The following is a 15328-nucleotide window of genomic DNA, read 5'->3' as shown; positions in this document are numbered from 1 at the left end:
GGTCAAGCGTTGAGAATTAGCACTCACTTTTTTACAGCTCTACAGTACTGTACTTCTGTTAATGAATATCCTCAGGTACCTCCACAGAAAGTTGACTTCTCCAGGACAGCATGATTTATACGCGTATGTTGTTTCCCCTGCGTAACTGTCAAAACATTGTGAGCGCGCACATTGGTGCGCGGCGCCCCCTAGTGGCTGTGCCGGCGCAGCCTGTTTAGTGGGACGTGTCGTTGATTGCAAAACAACAGCATACATATGCTGTGGTGCTGCTCTTGTGCTGCCCATTGCCAGTCCTAGCGGGGAGGATGCCGGACCTCCTCTGTTTTGCGGTACTTTTATCCTCACTTTTCCCTCACTCTCCCTCTTGAGTTTTGCTTGATAATGACGCTGAGAATTTGTTTTTGGTGGTTTTACTCCAATAAGTGAGTTATTATTATTATTATTATTTTTTTTTTTTTTTTGGTGTGTGTGTGTGTGTGTGTGGTAGATTTTTGTCTTACCGTTGTCGGGAATCGGATTTGGACGCCGTTTTGGGACCAATGCATTGAAATCGCACTAATTGACAACCGTAGTATGTTTGGAGGATCTTTGGCGTGACGCACGGACTGCGCCAATGGAGAGCTTTTTGAACCAAAGTGACTTGTGGCCGGTAAATGACTCGTGGTCCTCCGAGTCGAACCACACGAACCCCCTGAAGAGGAACGAGGAGGTGGCCAAGGTGGAGGTGACCGTCCTCGCCCTGATTCTCTTCCTGGCGCTCACCGGCAACCTGTGCGTCCTGGCGGCCATCCACAGCGCCAAGCACAGCCAGTCGCGCATGTACTACTTCATGAAGCACCTAAGCATCGCCGACCTGGTGGTGGCTGTCTTCCAGGTCCTGCCTCAGCTCATCTGGGACATCACCTTCCGTTTCTACGGGCCGGATCTACTGTGCAGGCTGGTCAAGTACCTTCAGGTGGTGGGCATGTTCGCCTCCACCTACATGCTGGTGCTCATGTCCGTCGACAGGTGCCTGGCTATCTGCCAGCCTCTGCGCTCCCTGCACAGGCGGAAGGATCGCTTCTACGTGGTGTTCTCCTGGAGCCTCAGCATGCTCCTCAGCATTCCTCAAATGTTCATCTTCTCCCTTCGGGAGGTGGGCTCGGCCGGCTCCGGAGTGTACGACTGCTGGGGCGACTTCGTCATGCCGTGGGGTGCCAAGACGTACATCACGTGGATCAGCCTGACCATCTACATTATCCCGGTGGGGATCCTGAGCGTGTGCTACGGTCTGATCAGCTTCAAAATATGGCAGAACTTTAAACTGAAGACCAGACGGGAGCAATGCATGAGCCTGACGCCCAAGATCGGCAAAGGAGGCGGCGCTTTGGCGCGGGTGAGCAGTGTCAAACTCATCTCCAAGGCCAAGATGACCACCGTCAAGATGACTTTTGTCATCGTGCTGGCGTACATCGTGTGCTGGACTCCCTTCTTCTCCGTGCAGATGTGGTCCGCGTGGGACCCTGCCGCCCCGCGCGAGGGTGAGTGCAAAATCATTTCACGACCCTTCGCTTCAATCTGCGCTTAAAAACCATCGCGCAGTCTTCCTCAGGATTCATTTAACCCAAGGTGCATTTTTTTACATTGGGAAAAATTCATCACACAATATCACCAAGCAAAATGTTTGAATTTGAGATCTTTTACTTCGGGTAATCTCGGTCTGGGTAACGAAACAAATCTCGCGTGAGCACACCCACAAACATAAAAAAATGTAAACGGGAAGTCGTATACTGCATACTAAAATAATGACTTTTGTTTGATATTACTGACAAATGTACTGAGTTTTTCGAGGTGAGTACAAAGCTATAGTTTTGAATGAAAGGCAACAGGTGGATACACAGGTGACTTGTAACGTCTGCCATCTAGTGGAGGAGTATGTCATTGTTCAGCATGTCATTATACGTCACTGGAATAGCTAGATGTACAGACATATTTGTCATCAATAAATCATTTTAAAATCAATTAAGTCCAATTGGAGAATTTACCATGTAAATGTTTGTCTATGCGCACCCTTTTATTGGCTGGCGACCACGTCAACCACGTCAATTTATTATTGGCTGGCGAATGAGGTGCAATCAACCTGTGTCTGACTTTGACATCGCAGTTTGGTAAAATCCACACCCACAAACACATTTTCAGTGACAGGCAAGCAAAGAAAGATTTTCTTCTTACTAATTTTGGAAGTTAATCATTTGTAGTCGTGGGATGTTAGATGGTGACCAGGAGCTCAGATTTTGGAGGGAAAAAAATGGATGTATATTGGTAGTGACATTTTTGTTTGGTGCTGTGCCGTAAGATTTTTCTATTGTGTCGGTTCAATAACGGTTAGTAAAAGGAATAATTTGCTAATTCATCAGGAACACCTGCACGATTTGATAAGATACATTGCAAAAGCTCTTCAATGGTAAGACGGCGTCCCAGTGCACAAAGCGAGCTCCACAAAGGCAGGCTTGAATGAGTTTTATCACGCCCTCTCTCTGGCTGTCCATGCCACCCGTTTTAATCCATTTGTTTTGTTGGCCAAAATGCTGTGAGTGTTTTTCTTTTAGAATGCGCAAGGCGCCCTTTTCCCACGTGTCCCTTGTGTCGCGCATCTCGCCGCGCAGTGTTAGACGGCTAATCATTAATCAAATTAGTGTGCACGACCGCACGGCCGCAAGCTTTATGTGTGCCCTCTGGGGCCACATTGGCGCGTCTCGTTGACATTTAACAGCAATAAGCTGCAAAGCATGACAAGCACTGTAACAGTTCCCATGGTCATCGGTTGGTTGGACAAGGGCCACACCCGTACTGCCACAGACAACTGTTGTCTTCCGAGGTGCACATCGGGAAGATGGCCCCCTTGTATTAAATCTACAAGCGGGTGGTGTCATAATATGTGAGCTTTACGTATTTGGAAATGAGCATTGCATTCGGTTGAAAATTTAATAAGATCCAGTACAAGGGTTGTTTCTGAAAATGTGCCCTTTGCATACAATAGGTAATGCTGAGTTTTGAGAAGTAATCATTTGAAATTCCAGGTGTACCAAAAGTGACTACGGTATACACTTCCTTTTTTTTTTTTTTAATTAATTTTGTTTCAGTTATCATACAGATGTGAGGCAATCATCATTTGAAAGGTTGGGTTTTTTACCTGAAACAAATAAGGAAGCATATAATGACTTTTAGGACACCCTCTATGTTTATTGTTGTGGTTTTGCAGTTGTGGTGTACAACTGAATTGCATCACACTGAGAGCTGATCGAAATAATTTGTCCCTCCTGTGGGTGGCTAAGCAACAAAGCATGTTCGACTGTGTGTGTCGCCTTGATGTTTTGTTTTATCCGACCACAAAAAAAAAAAGGGAGGGGGGGGGGGAAAGGGGGGGTAATTGTCTTCCTGATAATGGTATTTCCGAAAGCCATGTCAGAAAAACTGTCCCAAAAAAGAAAATCTTTAGATCGACCAAAACAAAAGGGTCACAAATTATCATGGCAAGTGAACAGAAAACAAACTTTGACGGAGAAAATTCTTCTTCTCTTTTTTGTGTGTGTCCCTCCTTTGTGAAAGGCTCCAAGTGACTGTGTGAACGCTATCCTTGACTCTCGAGCAACATTGTTTGCTTTGGAGCGAAACGGCCACTTCAGCGTGGTGTAGTTCAGTTTAGACGACGAACTTGGCAAACAAGACAATCTTTTTTTTGTTTGTTTGTTTTTCATTCTCCTGTCCGCACCTGTCAGGAAGGAGGCTGATGACTGTTGTCCACGTGAATAACCCTCAGAACGGCCGTAATCGTCTGATCCACGTGCCGATGTTTGCGTACCATAGATGGGCCAGAGTGCCTGCTGCCTGAGTGTAGTGTAGATCACTATCCATGAGACTGACACTAATGTCAACTCAGACAGACAGCAGACAGCTCCGAACAGCAAATACAAGATCCTCTATTCAGGTGCATCTTGATCCATGAGAAAACCGCAGAACAGTTCGTTTATTCCATTTCTACATCCGTTCTGTGTTCAAATTGTTCAGTTGTTTCCTTTGTGACATCCATATTTCTTGCGACGGTGAATTTGGGATTTCCTGATTCGAATCTTAGCCCCCAAAAGTGACATCTTTCAACTCAATATATGACATTTGCTTTGTGAACTAAACTACTGAACTGATTGCTTTTCCCATAGTATTCTACATTAATTTATTGAGATGGACCCGAATGTTCCAATCTTGATGGCATCATTTAGCATTCAAAGGACATTTTCACAGCCAAACAGCATCTTTTCAAATTAAACGGTTCTTCCCACATGTGCTTGTGGGACCTCCAAGTATGACCACTTTGCATTTTGTAATGCTGGTTGAACTTGGATTTGGGAGGCCCTCCAAGTACCGCAACAAAATACAGAAGCGTAGTCGTGTTAAGTGTTCATCAAAAACAAGGCTGGGACTTTAGGAATCACTGCCATAAACGATAGAAACAGATATTCCGATTTTTGAGATGATTGAAATTATTGAGTAATGAGATGCACCAATTAATCGATCAATTTGGCAATCGATGGTAGGGTTAGAATCCAATTAAATCAGCCCCTGAAAAAATTGGACAAAATAATCAGCCAAATGACCAATGTTTGCTGATTGTTTTTACCTTTGTGTACTCTAAACATTTACAGTAGATGTACACAAGTAACACCAGTCTCATTTATTACACATACATCTATATCATAACCTTGAATCCATCCATCCATTTTCTAATCCGCTTCTCCTCACAAGGGTCACGGGACATACTGGAGCCTGTCCCAGCTGTCTTGGGGCAGTAGGCGGGGGACACATAGGCAAACAACATAGACTCAACTCAAAATCCATCCGCTCTCACACTCACACCTTGAGACAATTTAGAGTGTTCAATCAGCCTGCCGTGCACGTTTTTGGAATGTGGGAGGAAACGGGCGTACCCGGAGAAAACCCACGCAGGCACGGAGAGCATATACAAACAACATAGACAAACAACCATCCGCCCTCACACTCACACCTTGAGACAATTTAGAGTGTTCAATCAGCCTGCCGTGCACGTTTTTGGAATGTGGGAGGAAACGGGCGTACCCAGAGAAAACCCACGCAGGCATGGAGAGAATATACAAACTCCACATAGGAAAGCCAGAGCCGGAATCGAACCCTGCATCTTTGCACTGTGAGCCGGAAGTTCTGGACAGTCTACTACTGTGCCGCTCGGCATCATTAAGTCACCATTTTTAAATCGGCATCAATAAATCTATATTGAATGAACATCCGAATGTCGACTTTTTAGACAATTCTACGGGAACCACATTGTGTCGAGGAAAGCTGAGACGCACACATTTGGTATGAAGTATAATCGAGAGGGGACACAAACATCTGCTGCCATAGCTGTGAATGGGAAACAATTCCATATTTTCTTCATACTTCACCTCCTGTCGGTGTAATGGCCCGGTGCCCGGATATTTTTTATTTGGCATTAGAATTGCATCCAGGTGGCAAGTAACACGGTGCACTTCATGATCTTTTTTACGTCATTTTTCATGAAGTGACACTTGACTTTGCAATAGACTCTTTCAGCCGGTTCAATTGTTAAGTGCTGAAATGGAGTGTGAAAATGGGCCCTCACCCTCATGTTTCATCCATACTGGTGCAGCGTCTCATTTATTCTTTGGCTCGGCTTCAACGCAGAAACACATCAGCGTTACGAATTTGCAAAAATGATCAGCAGGCAGTAATTGTGACCGCAAAAGCGCCCCGTTAGCTGGCACCTGTGATTTCACATTTAGCCTGCGTGGCTCACTTTGATGGTGACAGAAAGGTGCTGGAAGGCGAATGCCGACCGGCTCCGACTGGCAATCTCCCAACATATTGGCCACTGAAAAAAAAATCCCCTACACTGAACCCGCTGACTCACCCATGCTGTGCTATTGATTTGTATTCAACACTTAATGGCCAGGAAGCCCAAGGAGTTTCAAACCTGCTAAAGGTCGAAAAAAAAATGTTCTTTTTTTTTGCCCCTTCTTCTTTCCCTTTTCTTTCTTTTAAACGTCACGAGGATTTCGCAAAAAGCAGCAAATGAGAATGGGTAAAACATTTAGAAGCAACCTCCTTTTTGGTGGAGGGGGCAGACGCTATAATCATTAACTTTCCAATATATGAGCCTCGCCCCCCCCCACCCCCACCTCATGAGGTATGCATCTTCATTTGCCTTGCAATCGTTCACAAGCTGCGAGATCATTGAACAACCGTAATTATTCAAATGAGATGATGTCGAAACATTTTGGATCACCAGTTCCATTTGTACAGAGAAAAAAAATAGCAGAGACAATCAAAATAATTCAGAATGTCATCAAACTGAATCAAACAAAAGAAAAACGTTCATCACCCTCCTCAGGCAACAGAGCACATTTTCACTGTTTTGGAATTTCAGAAAAATGCAAACAGGCTTATGAGAATGAGGACAAATGACAAACGCTGATACACAGAGCTGATAGGAGCAAGAAGTCAGACAGAATTACGACAAAAAGATGATGGGGGATTTTTGTCCATAGGACGTTTAAAGTGGACTGTGAATCAGCACTATGTATTACTTTGTAAATATTTGGTTGAAAGCAACTTGTCCGGGGATGCCGGCTGATTTTCAAAGGATGTTATGTGAGCAGCCACAATCTGTTCTATGTCACCATCATTTCACCTTTATTAACCTTACAAACAATTTGAAGAGAACATTATTAATTGTCATACCAGTTAAACACTGTATATGTTAAGATATAAAAATAAAAAGTTCCGTTTTAACTTATTTGTAGGTGTACTTATGAGTTTCATTAAAAATTCATCAATATTTGGGAACCACTGACATCGGAATGTAAAGAATTAAAAAGCGGTACCATGATTTCATTCTTTACTTCAGTGGAGAAAGTATTTTTCCTTCTGGTGTATGCCCCTTGGCCACCAGGGTGCGGTACAAAACACACATACATAAAATACGCATAGATTTGTTCGTGGAACTTGAAGAAGACTAAACTGCAGTAGTATTACAAATTTTTCAAAAACTTTAAAAAAATATATGCCGGTAATCTTTTCATACACTGTGTCTGGATGTGCTGCTGCACCGTTTGTGTTCAAATGTCAGGTGTTTAAGGTTTGTCACCGTATATCTTGAACACATCATCTTTTTTTTCAGCATTGTCTATGCTTTTTCTGATTTTGCGTTAGCATTGAGCTAGTGGGCTTTCATAAGACAAAGTGATGTGGGTTTTTTTCCCCTTGTTTGTTTCATTTTTAGTTTATCAGCATACTTCAACAAGGAGTGATAAACAAATACACTCCGTACTTTCACACTTTGTTAAGTGCACTGTCGCCACCTAGCGGTGGATTGCCTGCAGCTCACTCGTGTCAAATATCAACATCACGGCTTGTAACTGTAAAAAAAAAAATCGAGACACTCGTAATTAAAGATAACACTGTATGCCGTAAATCACCTTTTCACAACAACACACGTTTCTACCCAGCTCAGGGGGCTGAACAGTACACAAAGCAGGTTCCCAAAGTCATGAGCAGTCAAGTCCCCCCAGTTGATGAGACTTGTAAAGTGCCACAAGGGGGACAGAGCCGATGTGTCGTAAATGTCATCCCGCATGCCGCCACGTACGAGCAGTTGCTGTGATGTATGATTTCATCTTTTTTATGTTTTAGTGCCATGGATTGGCTGTCGTTGATTTCTTTTTTTTGGGGGGGGGGGGGGTCCTTTCTTCTTCTGATTTTGTCTCATTCAAAATCGTAGTTATTATTAGAACTGGGTAGACATTTATTACAATTATTGATGGATTCCTACTCTTTTATAAATGGCAGCTCTCAGAAACACGTTTAACATGTCAGGTTCTCACCCCTGATGTGTTCCGAGCAGATCTGAGGGGGGAAAAATAGAATCCCTCTTAACACTGCACACTAAAGCATAATCAGTCAGGCTGAACTTGAAAGCCTTCAGATAATTGTGCTGCTTAATTCATATTCCATAAATGCAATTTTAGTCAGAATGCTGTGTTTGGAATACTGTAGTGTGGGCGCATAAAACATATTGGAAAGGTTTCGGAATTGACTTAGTTTGCACTCTTATTTATGGATAGGCAATACGAATGAATATTGATGCTCTGACAATTTATTTAACCTCGCGGCATGTTTTATGTATCAGTGCAGTCAGTCAGTCTGGTGTTGGTCATTCACTCTGTCAGTCAGTTACCTGACGGTCCCTGTCCTGACCTTTCCTGCAGCTATGCCCTTCATCATCTCCATGTTGCTGGCCAGCCTCAACAGTTGTTGCAACCCGTGGATCTATATGTGCTTCGCGGGCCACCTCTTCCACGACCTGCGGCAGAATTTCCTGTGCTGCCCCGGACGCTACCTCGATTCGTCGCGGTGCCGCTGCGAGCGCGACTTGGACTCCAGTCACAAGAGCATCTCGTCCACCTTGGTCATTAAGACCACCGGCAGCCAGAGGAGCATCACGCAGACGTCCAGCACGTGAGCACCTGGCCCGCCATTTACACAACAAGACTCTTTATTGAACCAGAAGGACATTTATAAAAGAGAAATATTCATGATTTTACAAAGTATTTCCAGAACAGCAATTTAGGGTGTAAATATAGTCTGACTGATGGATGTACAGAATATTTGAGTGCGATGAATGTTTTCAGGATAATTATGGAATAAGCCAACCAATCAACCATTGGTTGCTTGTTTTTATGTTTTGTTCTTTTAGATGGACAGTACATACACACATACCAGCGACAATATTGGGCACACCCGCAAAATCAACGCAACGGCAACCGTAAATGAATCTTGCACAGATTTTCTGATGCTAACCTTTGATGGACACTGGCAGAGATCAAGCCATTGGAGATCATTTTCAATCCAAAAATGATCCTACCTGCCTTCCCCGCAAATCCATCTGCAAAATGTACAAGTTGTTGCTTGCAATCTAAATGGTGTTCATTTTAAATGACCCTTTTAGTTGCTGCGTAACTTGCGACAAGTTTAAAAGCATTGCAAAGAGATATTGCAACAGTTGTTGAATCATTTTGAGTGCGACTGTAGGCCTTTTCCAATATTTTGCCGACCTCTCAGTGTGATACCGTGGAATTCTACGCCCACAATAACTGCTTACATTTTATATGAATTTAATATTGTGCACATCTATAAACTGTACATGCTTAGTGGACGGCCAATGTAAAGGGAACTGCAGCTGAGAGTATAAAACTTGTGTGTGTCAGTACGGTTTGTGCGTTACACGCGTGTGCCGCGTTGTTCACTTTGTTGCATCTGTGGGCGAGTGCATCAGTGTCCAATATTTATACACTGTACTGTGAGATATGAAAACTGTCATTTCAAAAAAAAAAAAAAAACCTCTTATCAAAAGAATGAAGTGCCAAAAAAAAGAAGAAAAAAAGAGGAGCGCATGTAAAAACGATGTACCTCATGTAAGCGTGCTCCGCTGAGCTGTGTCAAAAAGTCTTGACCAAATTGGGCTAGCCTGATGGGTGCTTCTCCGGTGACGTCACGCAATTCCAATCCCATCATTTTGAGCAAGAATTGGACTAAAATAAAACAATTTCGGTCAACCTCTCCATCCAGAACGTTTCTTCTCAGAAAATGTTGGTAATAAAATGAGTTTTATTTTGATCCACCGCTAGACTGATAAACTTGTCAGCCATTCCTTGCTCGTTTGAACTCATCATTATGTATGTATATAGTTTTTACACCGGGTTGGATCAAAATGGGTCAAATCTTTAACTGAAAGCACTCGGTATGAATAACCCAGCATTGGCGTTTGGGCCCAGCGCTGGGTTATCTGTTTCACCCAATTCGGGTTGCTTTTTACCCAGCATTTTCAATGGCTGTGTATTCCGATGCATGTCTGAGGCGTCTGTGTAGCACGTCGCTTACGCCTTCTGAATATATTACGTGAAATAATCTCCTCCTCTGCGCATTCGTTCTTAATCACAGTTTATTGATTATTGCCACCCTTCGGCAGGAGTGATACGAATGAAAAGAAACAAAGTACAACGGACTCATATTTACATGTTGTTTGTGTTTAATAATTACACACGTGGTGAATTTGACACGTTGGCTCTCAATTTATACGACGAAACATTTGTTTTCATTGCATTTGGATGTGCGTTTAATTTTGCGAACAAGCAAGTCGGCTCATGATTGGTTTCAGCAAGTGCCGAGTCAACAAAATTGTCATTGTAGAGGAATTTAACTTTTTAATTTTCCATCCGGGGAAGCAGACTAACTGAGAGGCGAACACGTGTCACGCTTGCACGCACGCTTGTCGACAGCGGGCGCGACTGCAATGATGAGCGGTTCACTCCATCTCCTGTGAATTACAGTATTGATGTCTTGAAAAGAGATGGTCGAGCCCCCTCACCCGTTGCCCCCCGCTACCCCCACCCCCCTATCAAAAGGCCTTCCAGGATGGCAGAGATGCCATGGAAGCATGCCGCCTCCTGCAGCTGTCGCTGGGCTTCTGTGGCGAAGGCACACTAGGCATGAAGCTTTACATCCAGTTTAAAAAAAAAAGCTGTTAAACAAAAGTGAGTTTTGCCTTTTCAGCCTCCCATAGACGCATAAGTGTTGTAAAAAAAAAAAAAAAAAAAAAAAAAAACAGAGAAGCCAGAGAGACAATACTTTTAGTCAAAAATGTCATTGGCAGCCATTGTCAACAATTTAGTACGAAACCTGCCCTGAAAAGTCATGCATTGTTTTATGCATGTGTGTGTGTGTGTGTGTGTGTGTGTGTGTGTGTGTCACCGGCCTGCAGAGATGCACTTTGAAATGAGAACAAGGCATTCCACAAAAGGTTGCTCTCAGCTGAAAAGCGTTTTGTCGTTGTAATGTGTATTTCGTATTGTATTCTTTTTTAACAACATTCACTCGAAAACAATCACAACAAATATTTTATATTTCTGCTAATAATTGTGCTTTTTTTCCCACAAAATCCTGCTAAAAATCTCATGATAACAGGGGGGCAAGGTAGGGTGCCAAAATGGTACAAATATGTCAATTTTCTGCTAGTAACTAATTTTATGGGGCAAAACCTTTCAAAAATCTCATAAGATGCCACTTTTTTCACAATTTTCTACATCACTTCTTTTGTACAAAAATTCTACGGAAATCTTTTGAAGACAGACCCCTTTAGAATAAGAGGGTAGAAATTTTCTACTAATTAATGCTACTTTTTTTTTTTGTACAAAATCCAAGTAAAATCTCTCAAAAACAGACCTCTCCAGGAGGAGAGGTTGCTGAACAGAATAGTAGTACGGTTCCGTGCCAGGGTAGTGTAGAAAAAGAGAGCAGGCCTCGTCTGATCGCATTTTCCTCAGGCGTGTCGGGTGAGTCTTTCAGACTTCCTTGCGCAGTGCCACGCGCACGCTGCCGAAGACCTTGCCCACGGCTTCGAACAAAGGATCGCAGAAGGTCTGAATGCACAGCAAATAAATGCGGCTGACGCATTGCGACTCGATCAGGCAGCTCTTGATGCAGGGCATCACAGCCCAGATGTGGCAGAAGGAGATCAAGGCGAACAGGAAGCCCCAGAGCAGAGCCACGGGGATGCCGAAGATGGCCGACAGAATGCGGTAGCACCAGTACTTGGACACAGTGAAGGTGGTGTAGCTGAGCTTCCAGACGCCGTCCAGGCTGTGTGTCCCGTCTGGCTCTGCGATCACATCCTCGAACTCTACCTGATAAGAAATTAAAGTCAGCAAATTAGCGCTGAAATGACCCGAGTGAAATCATGAGCTAAAATCACAGGTAATGATGTGGGGTTTTAATTGGATTCTCTGTCATTGTACATGCACGGGTATAAGAAGTAAACACATAATGGTTTCGGAAATATTTTTACCTTGTACGCAATGTGTACGCACAGTAAATGGATAGAGTGAAGTGGGACGTGACAAACAAACCTAGTGGGGCTTGTTACAGATGCTGGCTTTGACTTCTAAACAAACTGTGAGGTCTCGCACATTGCTGTTATGGCAAAACTGTGTGCTGTATGTGTATCAAAGTAATATATATACAGTACACTGTATATATATTTTTGTGTAATGTATGGAAAAGTACAATGTTACAGACAAACCTAGTGTGGTTTGTTTTGGCAGTAGCAACCTATAAGGTCTTCTACCGCAAAACCACAGTAATTTAATTGTAAATATGTAATAGATAATGGTGTGTTATGTGGCATATAAACCTAAAATGAGCACTAATCCAAATAGGAATCAGAAACACTGCTTCCTAACTAACCCTTACCCCTACCCCTAACCACTAACCCCTAACCCCTAACCCAAACCCTAACCATAGCCATAACCCTAACCCAAACCCCCAAACCCAACCCCTAACCCCAACCCCAACTTTAGCCCTAACCCCGAACCCAAACCCCAAAGCCTAACCTAAATGATGTGAAAAACAATTGTAAATAGCACAGCCACCTTATCTATATGTATATTGCACTTAATTGAACGGTGTACGTTGAAACTGTAACATTTATTTTGTGAATGCAAACACTTTGTTTTTCTTCTTTCTACCCACAATCTTGCTGCTGTAGACTGTAAATTTACCCAGTGTGGGGCAAATAAAAGATATCTTATCTTATCTAACCCTAACCCTAACACTAACCGTATTTTTCGAAGATGATATTTTGTGTTGGTGCATGGGGGGGTGCTGTTTTTGTTCGCATTTCAAATGGGCTAGGTAATTAAGTGTCTATGAACTGAGGTAATTATAGTTCCCACATGTAAGTGAGTCAGTCGTGTTAGTATGGACAGTAGGACTGTATGAGGGGTGTGGGCAAAGTTACACTGCAATCTGCCACTTGGTGGATTGGAAAATATGTCTGCATTCCCAGCTGAGACTCGAACAGAATGTTAATGAACTTTTCAGACAAGCAGGCAGCAGACGCCCCGCCCAGCCCCGCTCATCTAAAAACGTTTTGTCTTGCAAACCAGTGGACGGGATCCGCTTGGGCTGATTGTTCAAAGAAAGTCGTCTGGGCTCATCCTCGGAATAAATTGCTGAATTGGTTTACACTTTGCTTTGCAAGGTCTGAAGGCGAGAGGAGAGAGGGGATTGCCTCAGCTTTCCAAAACAATGCCGTCAGAACAGGAAATTGCTTTGCACACAGAAATGAGACACACACATATACTGCTACTTTCATGCCAGTGTTGCCATGGGCGGGAGTTAACACACAGGAGGTTGGTGTGACCGTGGTCAAACTTTCCACGTTGGCTTCTTTTGACAACAAATTGAATCAACTGCGCCTCTGCTGGTTGCACTCCATTTTTGCGTCTCTTGCGACACGGTTAATCAACTATCAATTTCAAACAACTGACTGAATTATTTCTTCACCATGCCCATCCTGATCCCCAACTTATTGTGATGGTGCAGTACCACATGTCCACAGACCGACAGTGTCAAAACTGATTATTATTACTGTGATAGTGTATGTCATGTTGTGCCCAATGAGTGAATATTTAGCACTTTTAGAGTTTTAGAGGTTAACGGCTATCTTGTATCATGTCTGTTTATAATAGCAGGCCCATCGTTTCTATGTTTGGTTTGGTTTGTTTATTGAACATAAAACATATATACAGTAATAATTTGACAGAAAATAAGGTAGATAAAAAAAGAAAGAAATCAATCTTCATACAACACAGTTATTATGTTCAAGGGAGTAGGGAGTAGGTTGATATGAGCGGACACCAAGGACGAGCTCTGTTCACAAATGATGATTTGTCATATTTGCAGACTTTCAGGTTTACAACAAAATCTACTCTCGGTGTGCATATTCAATTTTGTGCTCAAGGTAACGCCTGCTAATAATCGCCACGTAAACAGTTGTCAAATCTAAATAAAACACGATAGCTTTGGATATCAGTTACACACATTCTCCACGATCCCAAAAATAAATGCAATGTTCTGGACCGGTACCAGGAATAGTTTGTGGGTCTATTCAAGGAATTTCGATCAAGTGCAAGCAAGCTGTTTTCCTATCTCTGATTTTTGGCATTTCATATCCATGCATGTGCACATTCAAGCTATTTTTCCATCTTGGCATTGACAGAGCGCGGTCACCGCGCGGCACAAACCTTCACCACGTCCTCGTTGATCTGCTTCGGGTCTCTGTTGATAAGATCGATCTCCTTGGTGTTGCTGTCCTTCATGATCTTCTCCTCGTTGGTGTTGTACTGGTACTGGTCCGCCATATTCGAGGCTGCGGGTCCTGGACGATGAAGACGAGTGAAGGGAGAGCTGTCACAAAGCGCACTGTAGGCACAGCAGATCACTTGTGAACCCCTGCAAGGAGTGCGCTGACGGTGCCGTTGACATGCCAGTTTGACAGCTGCTGCGCACCCTGGTAAATTTGGAGGTCTGACCTCCCACCCTACGCGCACGCACACACTCACACAATGTACTGTACCATGCTGAGAGACCACGCTTGTGTCACAATTCACATGGGCTTGTGGGAGGCCGACTGGGCAGGGTTTGCACTGTGGCACCAATTTCCACACACGCGCACCCTCCTGCATGTGGAATGTTGTCTTTTGTGGCTTAATTACATTAGCTGGCGGGCAGAGAACATTGAACAGCGAAGAAGTCAAACATTAATTACCAGTGATGTGTTCCAGGCCAAGGACCGGCTCGAGGACCGAAGGGCGGTCCGTGGTCCTCGGCCTTGGCCTCGGAGTTAAGTCCTTGGGCCTTGGCCTCGGAGTGAAGTCCTTGGCCTCGGGTTGCCGGTCATCGGATACAACGAGGGATTAGAGCCCCTTATCCTTCGTCCACAGGTATAAAGTGGGCCAGAGGACCGCAAAAATCAAACAAAATCCATCCAGGAAAACCCACGTTGATAACTTTGTCTGGCGCTTTAAGAGGGGCGGGGCTGTCACTGACAGTCAGTACGTGTAAAGAGCGGCATCACAGTTAGTTTCAATCACGGTTCGTTCCGTTCTCGATCTGCAGTTTAAATAACGTGTAAAGCCTTTCTGTAACAGTGGTGTCTTTTATTTAGTTATTTTTGCACAGTCGTCACATTTGTGCGGTCGCACTAAAATGTTTGTTTGAACCAAGTAATTTGCGTTACAGGCGTTTTTAGACGAAAAAAAACAACCATGTATCTAGTAAGGCGTTTTTCGCCGAAAACCCCCCAACCATGTCTAGTAATCCGTTTTTAGACAAAAAAAACGACAATGGATATTAAGGCGTTTTTAGCCGAAAAAAACGACCATGTATATTGTAAGGCGTTTTT

General features: G+C 43.6%; 2 protein-coding genes across 2 annotated transcripts; one reads left to right on the top strand and one right to left on the bottom strand.

The window, feature by feature from the left end:
• Positions 1–458: 458 nt before the first annotated feature.
• On the top strand, positions 459–10157 carry oxtra (oxytocin receptor a). The gene is made up of 2 exons (XM_086118520.1): positions 459–1520; positions 8295–10157. The coding sequence occupies exons 1-2, from the start codon at positions 614–616 to the stop codon at positions 8546–8548; spliced, it is 1161 nt and encodes a 386-aa protein (XP_085974646.1). The 5' UTR covers positions 459–613; the 3' UTR covers positions 8549–10157.
• A 345-nt stretch (positions 10158–10502) lies between these two features.
• cav3 (caveolin 3) lies at positions 10503–14408 on the bottom strand. The gene is made up of 2 exons (XM_086117923.1): positions 14169–14408; positions 10503–11768 (listed from the first exon to the last, which is right to left on the bottom strand). The coding sequence occupies exons 1-2, from the start codon at positions 14283–14285 to the stop codon at positions 11427–11429; spliced, it is 459 nt and encodes a 152-aa protein (XP_085974049.1). The 5' UTR covers positions 14286–14408; the 3' UTR covers positions 10503–11426.
• Between the last annotated feature and the right edge of the window lie 920 nt (positions 14409–15328).

Source organism: Hippocampus guttulatus, chromosome 8 (genome assembly GCF_054856545.1).
Source record: "Hippocampus guttulatus isolate MCC_2025c chromosome 8, RoL_Hgut_1.0, whole genome shotgun sequence".
Lineage (NCBI taxonomy): Eukaryota > Metazoa > Chordata > Actinopteri > Syngnathiformes > Syngnathidae > Hippocampus > Hippocampus guttulatus.
Note: the sequence above shows the minus strand (reverse complement) of the source record. Positions and strands in the feature narration are given on the sequence as shown.

Bases quoted from the DNA above. Each gene is read 5' to 3' on its own strand.
- cav3 (XM_086117923.1), bottom strand. From the start codon at position 14,285: ATGGCGGACCAGTACCAGTACAACACCAACGAGGAGAAGATCATGAAG. The intron at 11,769-14,168 runs GTTTGTGCCGCG...ATTTCTTATCAG, and splicing joins TCAACGAGGACGTGGTGAAG to GTAGAGTTCGAGGATGTGAT.
- oxtra (XM_086118520.1), top strand. From the start codon at position 614: ATGGAGAGCTTTTTGAACCAAAGTGACTTGTGGCCGGTAAATGACTCG. The intron at 1,521-8,294 runs GTGAGTGCAAAA...CCTTTCCTGCAG, and splicing joins CCCTGCCGCCCCGCGCGAGG to CTATGCCCTTCATCATCTCC.